General features: G+C 34.2%; 1 protein-coding gene and 1 pseudogene across 1 annotated transcript; one reads left to right on the forward strand and one right to left on the reverse strand.

The window, feature by feature from the left end:
* Nucleotides 1–1,844: 1,844 nt before the first annotated feature.
* LOC105634631 (RCC1 domain-containing protein RUG3, mitochondrial-like) lies at nt 1,845–11,904 on the reverse strand (annotated as a pseudogene).
* Nucleotides 11,905–14,180: 2,276 nt separating this feature from the next.
* LOC105634614 (uncharacterized) lies at nt 14,181–22,304 on the forward strand. The gene is made up of 7 exons (XM_012217493.4): nt 14,181–14,703; nt 16,224–16,366; nt 16,687–16,958; nt 19,673–19,827; nt 20,349–20,611; nt 21,578–21,640; nt 21,803–22,304. The coding sequence occupies exons 1-7, from the start codon at nt 14,448–14,450 to the stop codon at nt 22,058–22,060; spliced, it is 1,410 nt and encodes a 469-aa protein (XP_012072883.1). The 5' UTR covers nt 14,181–14,447; the 3' UTR covers nt 22,061–22,304.
* Nucleotides 22,305–24,773: the final 2,469 nt, after the last annotated feature.

Here is a 24,773-nt window from a genome sequence, read left to right on the forward strand (position 1 = left end):
TGATGTTTAAATACGTTTTCAATAACTAAAGACAATTGGAAGATTAAATGAGTACAAATTTTCATACTTTCATACAAATTTCTCAAACAAGGACTAGAAAAAAAAATTTTCCTAAGCATAAACTTTATTTTTTTGCTACCTTTTGTATTTCCTCCGTTCAAACAAATTATTTAAAGTTTTATTTAAGATTAAAAAGTAATTTAGAGCATATATTGATATTAAATGAGAAATAAATGAGATATTAGGGGTAAATTAGAAAAAAAAAGGGCAAAAAAAGGTAATAAAACTACTTTCTTAACCTTTGTGAAAATTTCATTGTTCCTATGTAAAAAGAACACATGGAGTAATAAAGAAGTTATCTCTATTTTCCTTAAAAAAAAAAAAGAAGTTACCTTTGAAAATAAAGTTTATTTCTATATTTGTAAAATTAAAAACATGTTTGATACGCTATAATCAACTATGTAATGGAATGTGAATTATATTATATGGTTGATTATATTATTTGATTAAATTTTTTAATTCTCTAGTGTAATCGAGATTTTATTTATAATCTTCATTACTTAAATTAACGTAATATTCGTTAGATCTAGAAACTTCTATAAAGCCCATTATATTATTTAGTGATTGCTCCTCCTCACTACCATTTGTGCCTTTTCTGTCGTCGTCCTTTCTATATGTTTCTCTAAATTGGATTTCTTTTTCAAAATTGCTTCCTTCTTTACCTATTCGGATCAGTAATCTTTGTTATATTGTCTTGGACTTACACTGTATTTGAAACAAATGAATCATAAATATAGAATTTATTTATAAATGAATTTCTCATATTTGGTATGATATATATTAAAATAAAAAATTCAATTAAATTCAAAAAAATTATGTGTAGAATAAAATTTTAATAAAAATTCATTTATTTTTATTTTCTAAAATACCCTTAACATAATAATTTAACAAAAAAAAAAATAACAAATATCAATTAATGAATATATTATGTATCCAATCAAGGTTGTTGGTGCCGTTTTATTTAATGAATCTATTTGCGCTGTAGTTGTCGTCTCATTTCATGAGATTATAGTGTTTGGGGCTGATGTGGTGGTCTTGTTTATTTTCAGAGTTATAAAGAAATGCTTTTTCCACCAGAACCTATATACTCTTGCTTATAATTTTCTTCCACATCTGAAGATGGTTAATTCAGGTGAGTCCCAACAACCTGCACTAGATGTATACCTTGGAACTTTATCTCTTTCTTTAGTTTCTCCCTCTCTTAATTTTTTTTTCTTTTTTGTTGTTTTTCTTTCTATGGTAATATAAGTAATGCCTTTGATGTCTTGGGCATTTGCAGTGCGTAATTTCTTCAAAAAGCCACTGAAGAACAAGATCATAAGAAAGAGAACGATTGAGGAAGATGAAGATGAGGATTCAGAAAGCCATCTCTTCATCTTTGCAAATGAAACTATAGAAGGAAACTTACAATCAAATTTCATCACTTCTGAAGTTTTCTGCATCAATTCTCCCTTCCAATTCATAAAAGGAAGAAACTCAAGCTCTCTACCTGTGGTGAGAAACATGTGCTCTGCTTTTGGCCGAAAAAAAATTATACCTGTAAGAAACACATGCAATACAAACTTACGATACAAAATAGAGTTGCGTAAATGACATTGCGGATATAAAAACAAAAGAACCTCCGATATGTCTATGCAAAATTCTCATTTGCTAATCATTCTGAACTCAGATCATTAATGATTACAATGCATCAACCTTAATGATCTGCTGCAAAAGATTCAACCTCTGTAGCCTTGCAGAATCTGCATCTTATAGCTATTCGATTGATTTTATTTTTAGCATCTTCATCTTGAAACCAAACACATTGCATGAGACGCGCCAACAGCGACAGACAGCACGTTATGGGGTCCCAAGCCATCATCCTCTATCAGAAACTTGACCTCAACAGGACATGGCTGTACCTCTGGCAAACCAGGAACACCTAATTGAGAGTCTCTGGCATTTCCCCACATATACAACTTCCCTTTTTCTGTTCAAAATAAAAAACAGCACTTCAGAAGGACATCAAAATAAAAAAAAAATAATAAAAAAAATCAACTTCAGGAAGCAAAGCAAGTACAATTCCTTAAACTTGTCCCAACTCTGCAACTAGCAACCGATTTCAACACAACTAAATGCAAGTGACCAATTATTCTTAAGATGTAAGATTTCAGTTTGACCAATCTAGGGCTGATGAAGATAAATGAAAGCACAGTACTTCAAATTTTCACGATACTGTAAGACAATATCAACTAATAGAATGTGTTAGAAGTAAAGAGAAAAGGCCACTTAGATCACACGAATCTTACCAGTTACAGCTTGCTGAAGATGAACCTCCACAAGCAATATAAACAATGTGTTGATTGTTGGGATTATAACTTATCCCGAGTGGAGCCCGCGAAAAATGCTCCAATAATTACGTATTGGATAATGACGATCGAATCCACCAGAAATAATAATCACAGTAAAAATTATATAATTACCATAAATGCCAGATGAAAAATAAGAACACCAAGATTTACGTGGTTCATCCTTCAACTGTTATGGGCTACGTCCACGGGACAAAAACTCCGAATAATTCTTCTACTAAAAATAGTAGGTACAAAAGAGATTACAAAAATAGTGGCACTCTAAGTGTTTAACAAAAACACCCCAAAAATTACAATCCTCACTATTTTCTCTCTTTCCCAATTTTAGGAACCCTTTCCTAAAATTATAATCTTTGTTTTTTTTTTTTTTTTTTTGTACACTTTGAAGTGAAAATCCTTCTCCTTTTTATAGGAGAAGGGGACGCAGTGGACGCGTTAATCACTCGTCCACTTTTCCTTTTTTTTTTCTTTCTTTGTTTGGCACCGTCCTTTGAATAACAAAATGAACGTGCTTTTTTTTTTCTTTGTTTGGCAGTCTCTCTTTGACTGCCACCAAAACAAAAAAGTGTTTTATATATATTTTTTTTCTTTTCAAATGTGTGTGGGTCCCACATGTCGAAGGGACCCCACAACAATTCTCCCTCTCCCGACTACATGGTGGGACTCTCCATCCCTGCTACTTTGACACATAGCTCGAACTTCTCCTTCGGAACGACCTTTGTCAATATATCTGCAGCATTTCTGTCTGTGTGGATCTTTCGCAACTGAAACTGCTTCTCTTCAATGGCAAGTCTAAGCCAATGATATCTTACATCAATGTGCTTCGTCCGTGCATGATACATAGTATTTATGCTCAAGTCTAACGCACTTTGACTATCACAATAAACTATATATTCTTCCTGCTGCACACCCAATTCTTGAAAAAATCATTTTTACCAAAGCATTTCCTTTCCTGCTTCCGTTGCTGCAACGTACTCTGCTTCGGTCGTAGATAACGAAACACATTTTTGCAATCTTGACTGCCATGAAATAGCTCCCCCTGAGAATGTAAATAGGTATCCTGATGTAGACTTTCTTTCATCAAGATCACCAGCCATATCTGCATCTGTGTAACCAACAAGTGCAGACTTTTCACCTCCAAAAGTTAAACATAACTTTGAAGTTCCTCTCAGGTATCTGAAGATCCACTTTACTGCTTCCCAATGTGTCTTTTAGGGATTTGACAGAAATCGGCTCACAACGCCAACTGCATGAGTGATATCTGGTCTCGTACACACCATTGCGTACATCAAACTTCCGACCGCTGAAGAATATGAAACATTTTACATATCTCCTTTTTCTTTCTCTATTGATGGGTAGGATTTCTTAATCAACTTGAAATGAGCGGCAAGCAGCGTGCTAACTGGTTTAGCATTTTTCATATTGAACCTCTCTAGAACCCGTTCAATATATTTTTCCTGCGATAACTATAACCTGTAGGACTTTCTATCTCGAATAATCTCCATTCTGAGAATTCGCCTTGCCGATCCCAAATCCTTCATGTCAAATGCTTTTGACGAATCTCTCTTTAACCTGCTAATCATCATCAGGGAATTTCTGAACATATACACAAGGATCTGCATCTGTCCTTTTGTATCCTTGATTCACCATGAAAGAATCAAACTTTTTATACCACTGTCGCGGTGCTTGTTTCAACCCGTACAAGCTCTTCTTCAAGCGACAAACCATGTCCTCTTTTCCCTTGACCTTGAAACCTTCTGGTTGTTCCATATAGATTTCTTCCTCTAGATCCCCATGCAAGAATGCAGTCTTTACATCAAGCTGCTCTAACTCAAGATTCAAATTGGCTACAAGACCTAGTACAACTCGAATAGAACTCATTTTCACAACTGGTGAAAAAATCTCATCAAAGTCAATACCTTTCTTTTGAGTAAAGCTTTTGACGACCAATCGAGGTTTGTATCTCACTAGGTTGCCATCATCTTTCTTCAGTTTGTACACCCATTTGTTCTTGAGTGTTCTCTTCCCTTTTGGAAGTTTCACCAGCTCATATGTGTCATTCTTTTTCAAAGAATTCATCTCTTCTTGCATGGCCTTTGTCCAGCAATCTCTATCTTTGCAAGATTGCACATCTTGGAAGCTCTCTGGCTCCCCCTCATCAGTAATCAAAATGTAATCAGAACTAGGGTACTTTGTAGATGGTTGGCGCTCTCTGGTTGACCTTCTTAACTGAGGTTCAACTCCTTCTGATGGGATGGGGTTCTCTAGCTCCCCCTGCTCAACACCCTCTGCATCACTGTTATCATCTACAGTTGTCTCTTGATCCCCTACGATTGGCTCTTCTTCTTCTTCTTGTTCTGATTCTGGCTTTCCTCCTCCTATGGCATTATCTATAAGAATGCTTCTTGGTGTAATATCAACAACACCATCACTTGTGGATTCTTCACAAGTTGTATCTTCCACGATCTCATTCTCGTGAAATACTACGTCTCGGCTCCGGACAACTTTCTTTTTCACTGGGTCCCATAACCTATAGTCAAACTCTTCATCTCCATAACCAACAAAAGTGCAAGGAACTGACTTGTTGTCAAGCTTTGATCTCTGCTCCTTCGGAACATGCATAAATGTCTTGCAGCCAAATACCCTCAGGTGAGAGTATGAAATATTTCTACCTATCCAGACCTTCTCCGGGATATCAAAATCCAATGGTGCTAAAGGTAGTCAGTTGATTAGGTAGACAGTAGTATTGACAGCTTCTCCCCAAAATGCCTTAGGTAAGTTGGTCATTTTGAGCATGGATCTGACTCTTTCAATAATGGTGCGATTCATCCGTTCAGCAACGCCGTTGTGTTGAGGTGTACCAGGAACTGTCTTTTCATGTCTGATACCGTGCTGACTACAATAATCTCTAAACTCTTTAGAGATATACTCTCCACCATTATCAGTGCGCAAACACTTTAATGCTACTCCAGTCTCCCTTTCCACCATTGCATGGAATTGCTGAAAGTGCTTGAATACTTGGTCTTTTGTGCGCAACAAATATATCCATGTTTTTCGTGAGAAATCATCAATGAAGGTAAGAAAATACCTACTTCCTCCAAGTGATTCTACCTCCATAGGACAACATACGTCAGAGTGTACCAACTCCAACTTGTTGTCTCTCCTTCTAGAGCTTTTCAAAAATGAGACCCGATGTTGCTTCCCAAATAAACAATAACCACAAGGGTTTATTTTACCTTTGGCTAATGGGATGAGGGACTTCTTAGCCAACATATTCAACCCTTTCTCACTAACGTGTGCCAGCCGCCTATGCCACAAATTTGGTGAAGCACCATCTTCAACTGTATTTAGTTGACCCGCACATATTATTGCGTGCGTCTTATACAGCGAGCAACATAATTTTCCTCTCACCACCACCAAAGATCCTTTGGCGAGTTTCCAATTACCGCCACCTGTATGATGGTTGTAACATCCCTTCTCGGTCCACCCGTAAAACCGAATAAACCGAGCCGAGACGCTACAAACTGGTTGACTGAATGAACTGACATGCTGAAATCATAATGTATAATGAATCTAATATCATGCTGAGATTGCTTATAGTAATAATGTACTGAATATTTACAAGACATGATACTGTTTACAAAATGGATTGGGCCCAACTGTGTGCCCTGTACATGCCATAAAAAGGATAACAAAATGAGTTTCTACCCTGAAGACCGAGTCTTCTACAGATGAACGGCAGCAGTTGTAAACGGACCCTCTACTGACCAGTCTCAAAACCTGCGAGTTAAACAGGTAACTCGCTGAGCAAATAAAGCTCAGTGGATATCTCAACAAGGAAAGAAACAATAAAGCACATAATTGTATATAAGAATCATGTAGGCACACAAGGCACATATAAGCACACATATCATGATATCTTGGCTGCTATGGCCCATATAATCATATCCACTCAACGGCCTGTAGCCGGAGTAACAAACTGTATGAGGCGCAGATCTGCTATCCTATGTCGCGACATGGCCTTATCGACATGGTTTCTACCTAACCTCAATGGAGCATAATGTTGGTATATCAAATGTATAACACAACATCATAGTAATAGTTCATCACTTCATAAATTATAATGTTCATGTGATTTCACATCATTTGCATGCTTGGATGTTGTTTTGATACATGTTCTAATGTTGTCTTTTTGTTTTGAAATGATTGGATGCATACAAGTTGAGCAAAGAACCCAATTACATAGAAAAAGAAAGTCCAAAAATGCAGGAAAAACCAAGTCGCGAGCGCGCCTGTGGAAGTCGCGAGCGCGAGATGCAGAAAATAAGAGACAGTGTGTTATCAGGCACAAGTCGTGATCGCGTACTTGAAAGTCGCGAGCGCGTAGTGTGCCAAATGAGAGACAGTGAGTTTTCATGCCACCTACGCGAGCGCGCACTTGAGAGTCGCGATCGCGTAATATGCCAATTGAGAGTCAGAGAGTTTTCATGCCAACTATGCGAGCGCGCAGTGCAAGTCGCGAGCGCTTCCAGGCCAAGGGCCAACTTCGCGAGCGCGTCTTACAAGGTCGCGAGCGCGAGAAGAGCAAAATGAGAGTCAGTGAGTTTGAAGTGGAAGTCGCGCGCGCGCAGTGCAAAGTCGCGAGCGCGCGACGTGCTTCCAGCCTACGCAGTGCCAGGTCGCGACGCGTTTCCAGCCTGCGCAGTCTGCGCTCTTTTGGTCATATCTCTCAATATACAAATCCAATTTGGGTGATTCAAAAACCCATGCAAAGATAACACATAGAGGAACAAATAACTCTTCTATGACACTTCCCAATTCCATCATTAACTGGGGTCAAAATCAAGATGAAGTCCTCCCCTGTTTTCAACATAAACTCAATACCTCCCCTGTTTTCTCACCACTACCATTCTCCAACATGAAGCAATATATTGTCTCAATAGCAACACACTTCACAAATTCTCATGCAAAGAAGATGATAAAAATCAAGAGATATCAAACCTTTACTCCAAAAAGCTTGAGCTCTGTTCTAGCTTCTCTTCTCTACACTCTTTGAACTCCCTTCTCCTATACACATCAAAATTCTTACAACTTATCTACAATATAACACAAGTAGAGACTGAATAACATAAAGCTGCAAGTAATTCTACTTACTAGGAGAAAATTGAGGTTGCCTAATTGGATGGAGAAGTAAAGGAAATGAAGGAGATGAAGAAGATGACCATAAAGATGAACAATGGGAAAGTAAAATGATGATTACGGGTAAGTCATCACAAAATCAAGATAAATGATGGAAACTTACTAAATGATACCTCAATTGTCAAAAGGCTATAACTTAATACCCAAACTTGTTCTTTTAATGCCATTAAATCCTAATCCTTACTCTTTGCTCTTTTTCTCTCAATCAAGTAAGTCCTCTAATAATCCCATTCTACCCCAACCGGGTTTGGTTCAACTCGACTCAACTCAATGCAAAGACTCGACTCGGTAGGATGTCACAATGGTGATAGCCTTCCTTATCCAGTATGCTCATAGATAACAGGTTCAATCGAAGGTCGGGAATATGTCGCACATTTTTAAGTGTTAATGTGCACCCGACACTTGTCTTTATGCAGATATCACCGATTCCCACCACTTGCGAGACACTATTATTTCCCATTTTAATAGTGCCAAAGTCTCCTGCTTTATAAGTGGAAAAGTATTACCCGATTCCCACCACTTGCGAGACACTATTATTTCTCATTTTAATAGTGCCAAAGTCTCCTGCTTTATAAGTGGAAAAGTATTCCCTGTTTGGAACACAGTGGTATGAAGCACCGAAGTCTACTATCCACTCGGTATCTATATCTCCAACATGACAACAATCTGCATCACGAGTGACTAAAGTCACCTCACCATCTTCTCCTGAGACTGTAGCAGATGTATTTCTGTCATTCTCTTGTCTTCGGTTTGCATGCTCCTGTTTGAGTAAATGACAATTTCTTTTGAGATGACCCTCCTTACCTCAATGGTAATATTTTCTCATCTCTCTGGACTTGAATCTACCACCTGACTTTACATGCCTTGGACCTCTACTCTTACTCCGACCTCTATTCTCTGTGACAAGGGCTTGTGAACTGGTACTGGCAACATCTCTTCTTCGTAGTTCTTCATTAAGTAGTCTATTCTTTACCATAGACATCGTTGCCACACCATTTGGAGCTGAGTTACTCAATGATACCATAAGAGTATCCCAACTATTCGGTAGAGATCCCAACAGTAAGCATGCTTGCATCTCATCTTCTAAGGACATACCGCTAACTGCTAACTCAGTTACGAGTCCTTCAAAATCGTTCAGGTATTGTGTAATTGATCGTCCCTCTGACAGCTTCAAATTCATGACTTTATGCATCATGAAGACTTTTCCTTGAGCATTCGTAGCCTCGTACATATTCTCTAATTTCTTCCAGAGAACTTGGGGATCTTTTTCATTTCTCACGTGATTGTACAGGCTAGCATCTATCCATTGGCGTATTGTACCCAATGTCTGCTTTTTTAATTTCTCCCACTGCCTTTCTTTCATTTCTTCCGGCTTTGCACTGTCACCTTCAATTGGATCATACAGATCTTTGCAATTGAGGTAGTCCTCCATTCTGGATTTCCACATTGAATAATTTGAATCCGTCAATTTGATCATTGCCCCGTCGTTAGCCATGTTGAATTCTGAATCTGACAAAATTTCACTATTCACAAAATTCATTATTCACGTGAATAGTAACTTTGTAGAAAATTGACAGAATTTACCAACCAAAGGCTCTGATACCAGTTTGTTGTGGGGTCCCTCCGACATGTGGGACCCACACACATTTGAAAAGAAAAAAAATATATAAAACACGTTTTTGTTTTGGTGGCAGTCAAAGAAAGACTGCCAAACAAAGAAAAAAAAAAGCACGTTCATTTTGTTATTCAAAGGACGGTGCCAAACAAAGAAAGAAAAAAAAAGGATAAGTAGACGCGTGATTAACGCGTCCACTGCGTCCCCTTCTCCTATAAAAAGGAGAATGATTTTCACTTCAAAGTGTACAAAAACAAAGCAAAAAAAAAAAAAAAAAAAACGAAGATTATAATTTTAGGAAAGGATTCCTAAAATTGGGAAAGAGAGAAAATAGTGAGGATTGTAATTTTTGGGGTGTTTTTGTTAAACACTTAGAGTGCCACTATTTTTGTAATCTCTTTTCTACCTACTATTTTTAGTAGAAGAATTATTCGAAGTTTTTGTCCCGTGGACGTAGCCCATAACAGTTGAAGGGTAAACCACGTAAATCTTGGTGTTCTTATTTTTCATCTGACATTTACGGTAATTATTTAATTTTTACCGTGATTATTATTTCTGGTGGATTCGATCGTCAATATCCAATACGTAATTATTGGAGCATTTTTCGCGGGCCCCACTCGGGATAAGTTATAATCCCAACATTGATCAGCTAAAGACTCGATTACTGCTGTTGTTTTTTGGTTTTGAATTGAAGGGTGGCCCAGCTGGCCATGTCCACCAAAGCCCCATGAAAGAACTTTCCCCTCATCTAATATAATAAGCAAGAAGGAATCACGAAAGTATTAAATTATGCTAGACAATCAAAAGGGAGCAAAGTTAAATGGAGCAGAAAAGAAGTAGATGAAAAATTTTGGACGTCTTGCTTTACTGATGAGATTTTGCAGTCATTTACCAGTTCAAGCAAGAGAATGATATCCACAGTAGCTATCTGAATGATACGAACCCCTTCAAGACTAGGAATCGGTTTTGGTTTCCAGCCACCAACCTTGTCACCTCTTCCAAGCTCATTGTTTGAATTTGCTGAGTAAAATATAAAAATGCTAAAATTAGGCTTGTTTATTCAATATCATAAAAAATGTGAAGCAAATAAAAACTTATTCCAGCACAGAAAATTAGCAATGCATCAACAGATCACACCAGTTAATATTCATATTCATACATTAGATCTTAACAATTTTCTGCCTCAATTTAGAGAAAAATTGAAATCGGTTGCAACTAAATGCAACGAGCAACCGACTTCAACACCTTTTTGATTTTTGCAAGAATTTGAATCAACAGTTAGTGCGTGAGATTTTCTTCAAAATTAAATCAAATACTTGAATCTATATTGCAATACAGAAAAGGAAAACGAACATAAATTTCACACCAAAGGAAGTAACATCCTTACCTCCCCAATTCCAAATCTGCCCATCCTCCGTCAATGCCATTGTACAAAAACCACCACAGGAAATAGTAGCAACAGGAACAGGCAACGCTTTGACTTTGGAAGGGATGCTAAGTCCACCCCCTTCATTTCGGCCCCACCCAGGGCCAAGGCCTAACCTACCATCACCTTCATCTCGTCCCCATGTATAAAGTTCCCCTACATCCAAATGATTACTGAAATCAACAGAGAAGCATCACCAAATTGGCACGATAAAAAAAATCATGGCCATTTCCTGCCTAACAGGTAAACTTTGTGGGGAATAAATCCTAATTCCTAAGGTTTGCATAGAAAATTAAAATCCTTATTTTTAGTACATGAATAAGAAAAGATTAACTAACCTGATTCAGTAACAGCAGCAGTATGTGTGCCACTAGTTGCAATATGGTTTATTTTTCCATTCCAAGTGCCTTCAACTAATCTAGGAAGCAGCTCTCTGTGATAAACACAATGTCCCAGTGCACCAAAACCACCATAACCCCTACAGACTTCAATTTCAATGACACAACACTATCAAGTTATGTATACCGACTTCGTGGTCAGGTCAATATAGTGAAATAGATACATGCAACTCGTCAATAGCAATACAGCCAATACTTCATAGTGTCAAGCACTACTTGCATAAACATCGGAACTTACAATGGATTTCTTCGTAAAGTAAAAAAGATCAAAACTTTATATAGGGATTTCAAAAAAATATTTTACAATTCAAGTTCATAAAAGGACGCTATTAAAAGTACTGACCATGAAAAGGCCTGGCCGAAGGAAGTGAGGGCGACAGAATGAATACCACCCAAAGCAATGCAGCGAACGCTATCCAAATTAGGGTTTAGCGTAGGAACAAACGCAGGATTCTCGTGTCCAAAGCCCAACCGTCCCCCATCCCCTTTTCCCCAAATCCAGAAATTACCATCTATAAGCAATGCAGAGTGAAATAATCCATAAGAAATTCCCATTTCAATTACTTGTTGTTTGTTATCTCTGAGAAGAAGTTGGCCTGGGGTTGAATAGAGCCTGAAAGATGATGGTAATACCTGAAGATTGGCCACTGGAGTGGGGTATAGTCGTATTTCTTCGATGCCGCCACCAAGCTGGCCAGAAGCACCTCTTCCTCACGAGAGGAGCTGTAGTGTCACGACATCGTTCCGATTTTGGTCGTTGATTTCTGGGCTTTCGTGGAGAATGGGCACCTTTCTGGCGGCGGACGACTAGAAGCGGCGGCCGAGGATGGCTGTGAGACGGGGGCGAAGATGTGTCATTTTTCAATTCGTATATGGTGGAGAACGATGATATTCTGTATTAAAGGAATAATTATATCGTTAGATATTAATCTTTTAATTACAATCTATTGGATTAATTTTAATCTAGTAACTTGTTACATAAATTAGTGCCATGATATATTTTTGAAAAAAAAGAATTCTTAATCTTCGTTTTTTAGATTTTAAAGATCAAATGAGATTAGTTATGAAAAATATTTTTATTATAAAAAAAACAACTATTGTTCTAAATAGTAAAAATTTGAATCCATTATTCAAAACTAAATATGAAATTGAAATAATATTTTTATTAAGTACTAAAATAAAATATTAATTATTTAATTCTAATACTCAGTTAAAATATGTTCCTAAAGCTAATGCAGCAACCTTGTTACACAGGCTACACATAGGTCCATCTTTTCTCAATTTCTTACTATTTATGTTTACAAGGAGTTTATTATCTATTCATTTGTGCATCAATTTTCATTCCATCATCTTCAAAGCTCAATAATAGAGTAATGTGGAGACAGTTATAACAATAGAATTCTAAATTTATATTTAAAACTCATATTCTGCTCACGTAGCTTGTTCATTCTCTATCCAAATTTAAATATACAATACTATCTCCTTTTCATCAAGTTAAAGTCAAATGTAGATGGCTCAACTAGTTGTTGCCATATCAAGGGAACCTTGGATTTTTATATTAAAATTTATACTTAATGAGTTGCTTAACACATTTCCCTATTTAAGAACTTGATTACCACTTCATATACTCGTATTAAAAGCTATAGGTCATGAGCTTAACAAAATACATACTGCCATTACAAAACAATTTTCATTTTTATTCTATCTTGATCATTAGAACATCTACTAATGATAACAAGTTATGAAAACATATCTCGACCACCAAGCATGGACTTAGTTCAAATTAAATAATACTCTCACTGTGGTCAAAGTGATTTCCATTATCAATTCAGATCATCTTCTCATTTCTTTTCTTTGACCTAGCAGTAAAAATAGTTTATTATTATTCTTTATTATAGTTGTATATAGATATTGATTTGTGTTGAGAGTTGAAATTGGAGATTAAGTGATGACTTGATTTTCTTTTTGAACACCTATTAAGATTTTAAAAATCTGCATTTATAAATTATGGACTAAAGGATTAGGTCTAAGAATTGTGTTTAACTTTATTCTAAGATCACTTCATTATATAAAAATAACATTAAGTACATAATAAGTAACATTACAAGTAATTAATATAGCAAAGTATTATGCAAATTAACCATTTGTATTTATTTTAATCTAAACAAAACTTATGATATATATATATATATATATATATATATATATATATATATATATATATATAATAAGTATATAACGAGTATAATCAACGTGTAACTCACATCATACAAAAGACTAGTATATAAAAAAGTACGAATAGGGAACATTAGGAATGTCAAAATTGCCCTTAATTAATTTATGCATGTTATAAAATTGCCTTTATTTTTATATTTTTTTAATCTTCCTCATCGAAGTATAGTTATAAAAAGATAGGCTAATTTTATTTAGTTTTCATATGTATACGTGCGAGTAAAGAATACCAATGGTGCTTGCAAAAAATATAAAAATTTTTTTTATAAAATTTATTTCATTAGTGAGAAATAAAAAGAAATATATTATTTTAATATTATAGGTTTAGCTCATTCTAATTAGGAGTTTAGTCCCATTTTAATTATATTTAGAAAAAAAGGATATGTATAATGAGTTTTAACGTACAAAGCACGTTTTTAATACTAGTAATTATTTAAATACGTAAAAAATAAATAACATTTTACTCACTAAATTTAAACTCGCAAACAGTTTAATTCGCTTACGGATTATCATGTTATTTATCAAGCTAGTCGGGTTCGTAGAATTTTTCTAGTTTATTTATAAAATAATTTAAGGATGAATCGATATGTCTGACTCGGATTAGATTTACCAGTCGAATTGATAAAACTAATTGTCTTCTTTCAAAGAATTGTATTAAATTAATTAACAATTATATATGGTTTATTATAAAATTGTGAGACAACAAATGAGGTCGAACCTGATTTATTAAAAGTATATTTAAGCTTAATTTTGGTTTGAGGTTGATTTGAACTCAAATCAAGCCTCCTTTAGTATGATTCAAATTTAAAAATCGAAAATTGTGCTCGTTTAAAGTTTATAATTAATTAAAGAAAAATTATTTAAGTTCGTTTAAAATTTATAATTAGGAAAAAGAAATTAGAAGAAAAAATTCCAGGCCAACCTCGAAGAAGTGAGCTAACCAGCTGCATGGTCAATTGTAGCAGTTACGGATGGATCGATGTCTCTGAAACGGTAAAGTGGTAAAGTGACAAAATCAAAAAACGAATCCTTAAACCTCTATACAAGTGTCTGCTCCAAAGAGCCAAATGTACAGAAGCCATATCTCTACCTCACTCATCCCAACCCTAAAATGCAGAAACTGCTGATACCAAAACCTAAACCTAAAACTAGAAGTCGAAATCGAAGAAATGGCGAAACACGCTGTTGGTTGGCTTCCGTTCCAGAGGCGATGGCTGTTAGCTCTCTTAGTCATGCTTTCGCTCTCTATGGCTATCGCTTTCTTAATGAAAACCGCCTTCGATTCATGCGATCGTCAATTTGAAGTTGTTCAAAAACCACTTCGCTCGATTACTGCTTCGCCAATCAAAGCTACTACTGATAATCCTCTTAGTTTCATGAAGTCCAAGCTTGTTCTCTTGGTCTCGCATGAGCTATCTTTATCTGGTATTATCTTTATTTGTAGCTCAGCTTTTGTATTTTGAGAAGAAAGTGATATTAATTGTTTCGAGTTTATAATTTTTTTTTTTGTTGAACTGCAGTTAGTTTTCAATTTCTTTTATGACCTGATTTTGGCAGAGTATCTGACAATAGTGGCTTTTCCCTTTATTTTCCTTTTTTTTTTTTTAATTAAAGCTTCATGAAAACATAATTAACTTTTTGTTCATGGAAATTAAATATGCATGCTAATTAAAAAGTTTCCTTCTTTAATTCATACTTTAAAGTGTGAATTCTGTTTATCGCATTAATATCAGCCTCTGAAGCCATATATTGTAGCATATGTGTATATCTTTCATAAATGGTTAGTCTTAAGGTTATAAGCCAGATAAGTGACTGTTTGCTGATGATTAAATTTTGGCAAGTGTAGAAATGCATTGATATATAAAGTCATTGTGTTAGAATCAGTGGGCTGTTTCAGTTTAGTGTTTAGTTTGATTTGATGAAGAGTTGAAAGGACGAAAAAAAAGTTGCGTTATTGCTGCATGAGGAACATATATCATCTCCCTATTGTTTGATTGATTCTGAAGATAAAATGATTTCTATCGTAGAATTCCAATTAAGTTCAATTCCATTGATGGAAAACAGTGTGAACTGTTTGAAATTAGGAAATGCCTCTGCATATTACCGTATCTTTCCATTTCATGAGAAACCCATGCTTGTACACATTTTTAATGCATGGATTAAGCCACCTTTACTAAAAGAATTCATAGTTCTACTTCTCTCAAGGGAAATTTCAGCACTGCACTTATTTGTAATAGGGATTAAGGATGATCCTTAGTTGGCTGGATTGCTTATCAATCTCAAACTTTTTGGCATGAATGTTGAAAGGCTTATTTGTCGTTCACGTCTACGACATGCAAATGATGCATTGGATTTCTGCTATACTTGTCTTGTCGGTATTTTTATATTCTTTGGAAGTATGCTTTTTCTTAACTTCTATTCAGTACACAGTGTACTGCCACTTGTAGGAGGAACCTTCCAAACACTGTTGATGTTGTCGACATGCTTCATTTGGGATATGAGAGTATCCTTATCATAATAAGTGCATTGAACAAATAATCTGACACTTAATGTCTAAGACAACTTTCAAAAAAAAAAAAAAAAAAAAAAAAAAAAAAACATTTGCATGCCTCAACTGTTAAGGTCGTCTTAACTTGTGGTGGTGGTTATAATTCAGAAAATATTGTCAGGCTTCCTTATAGTTAATAATGAAATTTCCTATTTAGTACTATGAGGAATTATGATAACAGGTATACGGCTAAAATTATGTTGTTATTTACGTATATATCCCGACTTTCATATTTCAATCCAATCCAAAGAATAAACTCTTGGTAGCATGTGCATGTATGTTACTTTCTCCATCACAACTCTCTCTCTCTTCATTCTTTTTACCCTTGTAATTGTTTCATATTATTTCTGCTTAACTTTTGCTGATATGCTAATATTCTATGCATTTTCTTTTTCAGGTGGACCACTGTTGCTGATGGAGTTAGCTTTTCTATTAAGAAGTGTTGGTGCTGAAGTTTGTTGGATTACCATCCAGAAATCTTCAGGAACTGATGAGGTGATATACAGTTTAGAGCAAAAGATGCTAGTCCGAGGAGTGCAGGTATTGTATTTCTAATTCATCTTAAATTTCAGCATGTGTGCATATTTAGCTGAGAAATTGTACTTTTAGCTCTAGCACAATATTTCTTAAATGACTTGGCATTCAATCCCTATTCTTAAATAGTTAACTTATGAAGTTCCTTCTATCTATACTAATTATTTTGGTATTATATTCATGTTGTTATTTTAGTCGAGTCCATTTATGATAATGAGTCTGCTCGTTTTGGTTCTGCTCTGCCTATGTTTATCTTCTATTGATGAAAGTTTCTTTTTTGGTAACTCTTCTCAAAGCTTCTATTATACTACTGTATGCACATTTAGGTGTTACCTCCAAGAAGTCAAGAAGCTATAGGTAATGCTCTTAAAGCTGATATGGTTGTTTTGAATACTGCTGTTGCTGGGAAATGGCTGGATATAGTCCCGAAGGAACACATTCCTCGTGTTCTTCCAAAATTGTTGTGGTGGATCCATGAAATGCGTGGACATTATTTCAAATTGGATTATGTCAAGCACCTTCCTTTGGTTGCCGGTGCTATGATTGATTCACATGTGACAGCACAGTATTGGAAAAATAGGACTCAAGAGCGTTTGAGGTAGAATTTTGATTTGCTCATATATGTTGTTGCTGCACTTATGATAACTTCTACTCTTAGTTGTTATACAATTTTTATAGTCTTTTTTGTGTGGTTTGGATTTTAATTTTCTTAATATGCTTAAAAAATTTTTAGGTTTAAAGTGATGGATATCAATGCTGTAATATTAGAGTCAAGCATTAAAATACCTTCAATATGCCTTTGTTGTTGTGTTTTCATGGATTTGGACATATCCGATCCTTGGATTTGCTAAATTTTTGTGGATTTGGATTTGAGTGAAATTTATAAAAAAGTTTGAAGGCTAAAAAAACTGATGGATTCTATTCATTTCATCCCTTCCAGCCCCTCTTGATTTAAATCCATGAATTTAAAATTTAAAATTTCATTATTGGAATTGGAAATTTAAATTCAAATGCATGAATAAACGCAAGGTTAGGTTATTACACTTTCACATGGGCTGCATGATGTGGTGTTTGTGATGCTGGGGCAATAAATTATAGTACTTGTTTTTGTTGTTTTTAGACAACCTGTACTCCTGATTGCTTGAATTATCAAAGCATAGAAGAATGAACTCAACCACACTGCCCTTGCCTGAAAATATGGAGCTGTATTTAGTACTGTTTCGGGTTTTCATCTCTTAAAAAAACAAAGAACTGTTTTGTTTCTCTGGTTTATAAATGGTATGGTTGTCAACAAAAGGTGTCCAAAATAGGCCTAGTTTCTATCAACTCAAAATCATAAAGTCATCAATAGCTTCAATTAATTTCAGACAAAGCATAATGAATATACCATCGCCCTGATCTACTGCCATCAACTGATAGCACATATCCACTCGTCATCTTAACAAATAAGTAACAAAGGACCACTACTGCCCGGAAGAGTGGCCAAACAGGCAGACGCTAAGGAGTCTAATTTCATCGAGAGAACACCACACACACTTGGAGCCACTATTTATTTTATTCTTAATTCTTTTAAATGTTTTGGAGAAACACTGCCATGCAGAGATCCTGCATTATCAAAAAATCGCCACCAATTCTTTGAGGTTTGAAGTCCCTGTGAGCAATTACTGAATTGTTTTTGTTGCTCTTGGTCATGTTTGTTACTTCGTTCCTCTTAAACTTTAGTGAAACTAAGTAAGAGATCTACTGATGTTGAGAGGAGTATAAATAGGGTTTATTAGTGGCACCAAATTAGGTATTGTGAGAAATAAGATAACTGGGAGAGGGGCAGGGGGCAGATTGGCTTGCTATGAGAGCTAAACTCTTTTGAAGAGCAATACTAAATAGAAAGCACTTGCAACATGTGTTGTGAGTTTAGGGTGGATTGTCTGTTTCTGTTTTGGGGATTGGTTTCTCTGGGGGGATGAGGGGACAAGGAGAGTATTGTGGTAAAAGAGGGAGGATCAGGTGAGGGGAATGATATAATTGAACTTACCATCCAGGTCTAGTGCTATGATGAAGAAAGGAAGTAACTGATATCTCTTGGAAACTCAATTGCTAGTATACATATGTTGCCTCCACTAGGCATTTATATTGAACTTTTAGAATGTCTTTTACTCTTGAATTTGAGTGCTGAAATTGATCCTTTGGAGTATCAATATAAAGAATGAGATAGAAATAATGGAATAATATAAATAATATTTGTTCAATATTTTTTGTTGTGTAATATTGCCATTTGTTTGTGGCTTGCATCAGTGCTTTTCTTGATATTAACAAATATTTGAGTCCAAAAAAATATTTAGTTCAAACAAAGGGCTTTTTCTTTTCCTTTTCTTTTGTTACCTTTCAGATCACAATTTTAACTAAAGATAAGGTCCCCTTTATTCAACATAAAACCTGTTGGCATTTGTCACAATGTTTTGGAAATCCTGAATGCGGTATAAAACAACAGCAATAACAACTAAGCCTTAATCTCAAATTAGTTGGTGTTGGCTATATGAAATTTTTTGTCTCTATTCTGCCTTGTTCACGGTTAAATCCACTCTGATGCCAGTTTTTTAACTAAATGATGTAAAAAAATAAATGCTAAAGTTTTTTTTTTTTTTTTTTAAACAAGAAAATGAAAATGGAGTAGCCACCTCAATTTAATTTAAAAGGCTCAGTTGGAAACCTTTAAGAGAAATGGCCTTTAAACCAAATCTGGATTCGAGAGGTAAAGCTATTTAGGGTGCCTGATACCTTTCCTTAGTAGTTGTGAGTCCTGAACCGAAGATTGGTTTAAAGACCGTTCCTATTAAAGGTTTCCAACTAAGCCTTTTAAAATACATCAGGAGGAGGGGACTCCATTTTTATTTTTTTTAAGAAATATTTATTTATTTTTTACATCATTCTCTGATGGCGTGTTCGGGATTTTCGCAATGTTGCGAACAACTGCCATTAATAGTTCTCTTATAGTTGGCAATAACTAGTGATCTCGATTATCACTCTATGTCATCCAAATTGTAGGAATCTAGCCATTTTAGAAAAAGACATGTAATAACTACTCCTCTTAAAGAATTTTCCGAAGTAAAATTGTTGTATCTTTCCTCTTTTTCAGTTCATTTCCAGCTGCTTTGGTACCTAAGTCTCATTGTTTAAGTTTCAGTATTTTCCAAGCATTTATTAACTTTTGATCTAATGAAATTTTTTCTTCATTTTCCAATTTGAGTATTCAAAATTTAAAATTTGTATACCATATGTCTTTCACTTTTGATAATTGTTATATTCTCTATGTAGGATTAAAATGCCTGCAACCTATGTTGTTCAGCTTGGAAATAGCAATGAACTCATGGAAGTTGCTGAAGATAGTGTCGCAAAAAGGGTTTTGCGCGAACACATTCGAGAGTCTCTTGGAGTGCGAGATGAAGATATACTCTTTGCAATAATTAACAGTATGGTTTGCATGCTAATGATATCATATGCACTTCTGACTCCAAATTTATGTTCTTCACTATGTAATCACTTCTGTACTTCAAATGCATTATCCAGTTTTGTCCTGATCAATGTCAAAGACGATGCCAAAAATTGTTGCCCAGTTCTAATCTTTTTGCTCCATAACATTGGAATCTTTTTCCTTTTCCTTTATTGTTTTCATTATTATTATTAATTACTCTAATCATAACTGCTTTTAGATGTTTCTGTTTAGTGTCTTTCAATATTGGCAATCCAATTCTTACCTATTTATTTCTTGACTAATAATCATATGATATCATTCCACCCAGTTCTAATCTTTTTACCCGATAAAATTGGAATCTATCTCCTTTTCCTTTATTGTTATGATTTTTATTATTAATTACCCTAGAATTATAACTGCTCTTTAGATGTTTCTGTTTTATTGTCTTTCAATATTGGCAACCCAGTTCTTACCTATTTATGGCCTGATTAATAATCATATCATATCATATCATTCCAGGTGTTTCACGTGGAAAAGGACAGGATCTATTTTTACGTTCTTTCTATGAGAGCTTGCAGTTGATCCAAGGGAAGAAGCTGCAGGTGCCATCAGTGCATGCAGTAATTGTGGGCAGTGACGTGACTGCTCAGACCAAGTTCGAGACAGAATTACGGGACTATGTGATCCAGAAAAAGCTTCAAGATCGTGTTCACTTTGTGAATAAAACTCTTACTGTAGCTCCTTATCTAGCTGCAGTTGATGTTCTTGTTCAGAATTCGCAGGTAGTTTCTTGGAGTTTATTACTCTTATCCTTTTGTTTCTTCCTTTATACAGTCTCTAATCTTGTGTGTGCCTTGGGACCTTTTCAATAATTTGTAATTTTTCACATTTGTTGGTCAGTCAGCAATCTCTATTAAAAATCTAGGGTGGATATGTTCAATTCAACTCAATTGTGGTCCCAAATTAAGTTAGTTATTATGGCGTTTTCGTGTTTTTGTTCGGTATTAAGTAGTATTTTGCTACGTCAGACAAACATCTTTCATACAGAATTGGCTTATTTGTTGCTGGCCAACAATCCCTTGTGTGTCTCCCTACATCCTCTTCCCTTAAATATCTCATTTGGAAATGCCGACTAATTTGACATCAAATCAAAATCTGATCTAGGTAGAGTTAATATTAGGATATCCTTAATTTTGTAGAGTCATTAGCTAATGCTTTGAAAAAATTTGTTCTTGGAAGGGATCAGGATCTGTAACACTGCTGTCTTAAGAGGGTTGGGTTATGTTAGTTTTGCCAATTTTGTGCTTGTAATGAAATGGTCTCGTTCTACAGTGTTGAGGCAAGAAAACCTTGGCCATTATTCAAAAATCAAGGTTTTCCTTTGGCACTTCCTAAATTCATGGATGCTTAACTTTCAAGCCGGTTGAGTACATTATTGCCATAAATGATTTTAAAAGGCAACGTTTTGTTGCAAAATCTTATAGAACAATAGAATATAAAGGTCTCACTTTGCTAAAAGGGAAGCTGCCTTGTGAGTTGCTTAGATTTATCATGTCATGTGATGCATAAAAAGGCATATAACATTTTCTTCACAGACATCTTGTTTTATATATTGTATAAATCTTAAACCTGACATTAGAATTTTGTTAATGTATCTTTTTTGTTCTTCTGATTGCCTTTCTTTGGATATTCTTCAACGTTGCATTTGCTTTGCTAAGAACTTACTGTAATTATATTAATTTATGTAGGCACGGGGAGAATGCTTTGGCAGAATAACCATTGAAGCCATGGCATTTCAGTTGCCTGTATTGGTAAGGGATTGGATGTGATCCTGATAAAATTTCATAATAAATGTGGTGGCTTTTTTTTTCTTAAAATACGTACAAGTTCTATCCATTTTTTTTTTTTCTATATATTGCAGCTGGATTTTAATGTTGAACTTAACTGCTGATTTGGATGAATATTGATTCCAGGGAACGGCAGCAGGTGGCACCACTGAGATTGTTGTAAATGGGACAACAGGTTTATTGCACCCTGTCGGAAAAGAAGGTGTTACTCCCCTTGCGAAAAATATGGTCAAACTTGCCACTCATGTGCAGACAAGGCTGACAATGGGGAAAAGAGGCTATCAAAGGGTCAAACAAATGTTTTTAGAACATCACATGGCACATAGAATCGCTATGGTACTGCAGGAAGTATTGAGCAACTCCAAGGGCCATAACCATTCATAATCACATTTTAAATCTGAGCTGCGCATAGGTTTATACTGAATTGCATTTTTCAGCTTGTGTCTCTAAAACAGAATGAACTAAACGAGATGCGTATAGATTTTCTATAGTTATGGCCAAAAGTTGCACTTCCTGGCTGACTTTGTACTAGAGCTGTAAATCATGTAAGTGGAGAAATCATCTTTGTTGTTTGTTTACATATAGTCTTATATAAAAGGTATATGTCAAGACGATGCTTTGGTGGATTCTTTTAGGTTTGCTATTTGGGTTGATGAAAATAGGAAATGCATGTTATTTTGAGGAAATATTTTAGTGTAACACGTTGGGTCTCAAGTCAAGTGAGCTAGGTTGTTCAATCTGAAAGATATAGAGTTAAACGTGCTATCAGAGTTCAGATTACCTCAATGCGCTTGATAGTAATTAACATGGTGAAGGTTTCGGAATGTGCAATTCTGGTCCAAATAAAAGCCTCAACTTCCACTAGATATTTTTTTTTAAAAAAAAAAATTAAGGGAGATGATAGGAGGGAGGATTGAAAAATGGAATTAAGAAATAGGAATAGAATTGACAAATGCATCTATCCTGCGGTAGAAGAGAGTATTTAGATCGTAGAAAATGAGACTTCTATTTATGTTTTGGAAATTTTAATCAAATTTGTGGACTATCTGTAAATGCTACAGTTGAAGGGCCAATTGTTTTGAGATTTCAACTTATAATCTGTCTATGCTATATATAAATGTGGGAATAGAAATATGGGAATAGGGGAAAATAGAATTTCTGATATCGTCCTTGGTGAAATTTAGAATATCTTAAAATAGTCTTAGTCGTAGGTAATTCAAAAATTACATTTTCATATCAGTAAGTGTATGAATGAGTGATTTCTCTCTTAGGTGATGCTAAGGTTTCGATCTTTATAAATAGAGCAAATACTCCTTAGAAACACTTTATCTTTTCTCGGACCGACCTAATGCAAGCAGGATCTAGTTTTAGCCTAATGGATTTGGGACACCTGTGGTTAAGAGAAAAAAAATATTATTTAATTGGATATAATTTCTAAAATTATTTTTTAAATAAATGAATATATATAATAAAAAAGAAAAAAAATATGCTCTTCTTTTTTTTTGTATGTTGTTGGAAAAATTGAAATTTATTCGGAGAGGATGTAACATTTATTTTATGTAATCTTTTTTTTATTAATTGCCTTATTTATTTATTTTAAATTGCAACTTAGACAATAGAGAAACAAAATATTTCAATAAACTCATTAATTCACTGATATTGAACCCTAGCATGATTTGCATTTTACTTTTCATTTATTGGCTTGAATTTTTTTTTGTCCATCAAAATCAAATTTAATTAAATTATAGCATTTTCTGAGTTATTTTTGAAATTAAAATTGGTAATTTTTTTAATATAATTTATTTCTTGTTATATATTGAGTTTTTAAAAGAGTTTTATTCTTAATAAAATTTGTTGTTTTTATTTTCTTTTTTTTATTATTGAAGTAATTTGTGACCACTATCACTTCAATTTAGCAAGAGATTTATATCTCCCTTGCAATAAATAGATGGTCTCATATAATTTTTAATTTTTTTGATATTTTTAATTTTCTTCATATTTTTTCTTTTATAATCCTGGATATATTTGACTTAAAAAAAATAGTGTTTATGAAATTGAAAAAAATTAGAACTATATATTTATATTTTGGATTATCTTTTGGATTTGAAGAGTTTGTGTGTATACTCATATATTCCTCTCTATAAAACATTGAGTAAGTAATACAATCATTATAGCCAAAATGATTATCGTTATTAATTCAAATCATCTTCTCATTTCTTTTCTTTTACTTACCAATAAAAAAAAATTTATTATCATTTTTCATTATAACTGTATATAAATATTGATTTTTCTTTTACTTACCAGTAAAAAAAAATTATTATCATTTTTCATTATAGCCGTATATAAATATTAATTTGGAATGACGATAAGGGTCAGAGATTAAGTGAAAATTTGATTTTCTTTTTGAACACCTGTCAGAGCTAAAAATCTTTATTTGTAAATTAATGACTCAATCAATATAAAGATTAGATTAAACTTTATTTTGAGACTATTTCATTATATAAAAATAAAATCAAGTACATAAGAAATAATATTGCAAGTGCCAAATAAGAGTGGTTTGATTAGTCTTTCCTACCTTTTGTAAAAAAATGTAAAAAGTAAGAGACTCGAGTTCTCCGCTACAAATTTTATCGCTAATTTAATGAATAATATTCAAAAGAAAAGACAGTTCCTTACTGTACCTATATATTAAAAAAGTATAAAAAATTAAAATAGTATAAAAAATTAAAATATAATGAGTATCGTCAAAAAACTTATAAAATCTTAAATAAAATTACTTAATATGGTTGGGAATTAAAAAAATAAATCAAATAAAAAATGCGTATACAGTACAAAGTTATTTGACGTTTGCAAAATATAAAATATAAATGGTATTAATAATATTTTCAAAAAACAAAAACAAACGTTGAAACTAATAAATTTCTCTTATGGAATTCGTTTACGCGTTGGATATAAATAAATACTTAAAAAATTATATTTGAGCAAGCAATTCTATCAAAATTTAAAAAAATTCATAAATAAACACACGAATTACCAAAAACAAAAAATCTAATTTTTCAAAAAAAAAAAAAAAGGATTAAGACTGATGGATAGATTT

This window comes from Jatropha curcas, chromosome 4, assembly GCF_041381405.1.
Source record: "Jatropha curcas cultivar XTBG-Jc1 chromosome 4, XTBG_Jcur_1.0, whole genome shotgun sequence".
NCBI lineage: Eukaryota > Viridiplantae > Streptophyta > Magnoliopsida > Malpighiales > Euphorbiaceae > Jatropha > Jatropha curcas.

Coding starts and splice junctions, on each gene's coding strand:
- LOC105634614 (XM_012217493.4), top strand. CDS start 14,448: ATGGCGAAACACGCTGTTGGTTGGCTTCCGTTCCAGAGGCGATGGCTG. Junction 16,367..16,686: donor TGCTAGTCCGAGGAGTGCAG/GTATTGTATTTC, acceptor ATGCACATTTAG/GTGTTACCTCCAAGAAGTCA. Junction 21,641..21,802: donor CATTTCAGTTGCCTGTATTG/GTAAGGGATTGG, acceptor TATTGATTCCAG/GGAACGGCAGCAGGTGGCAC.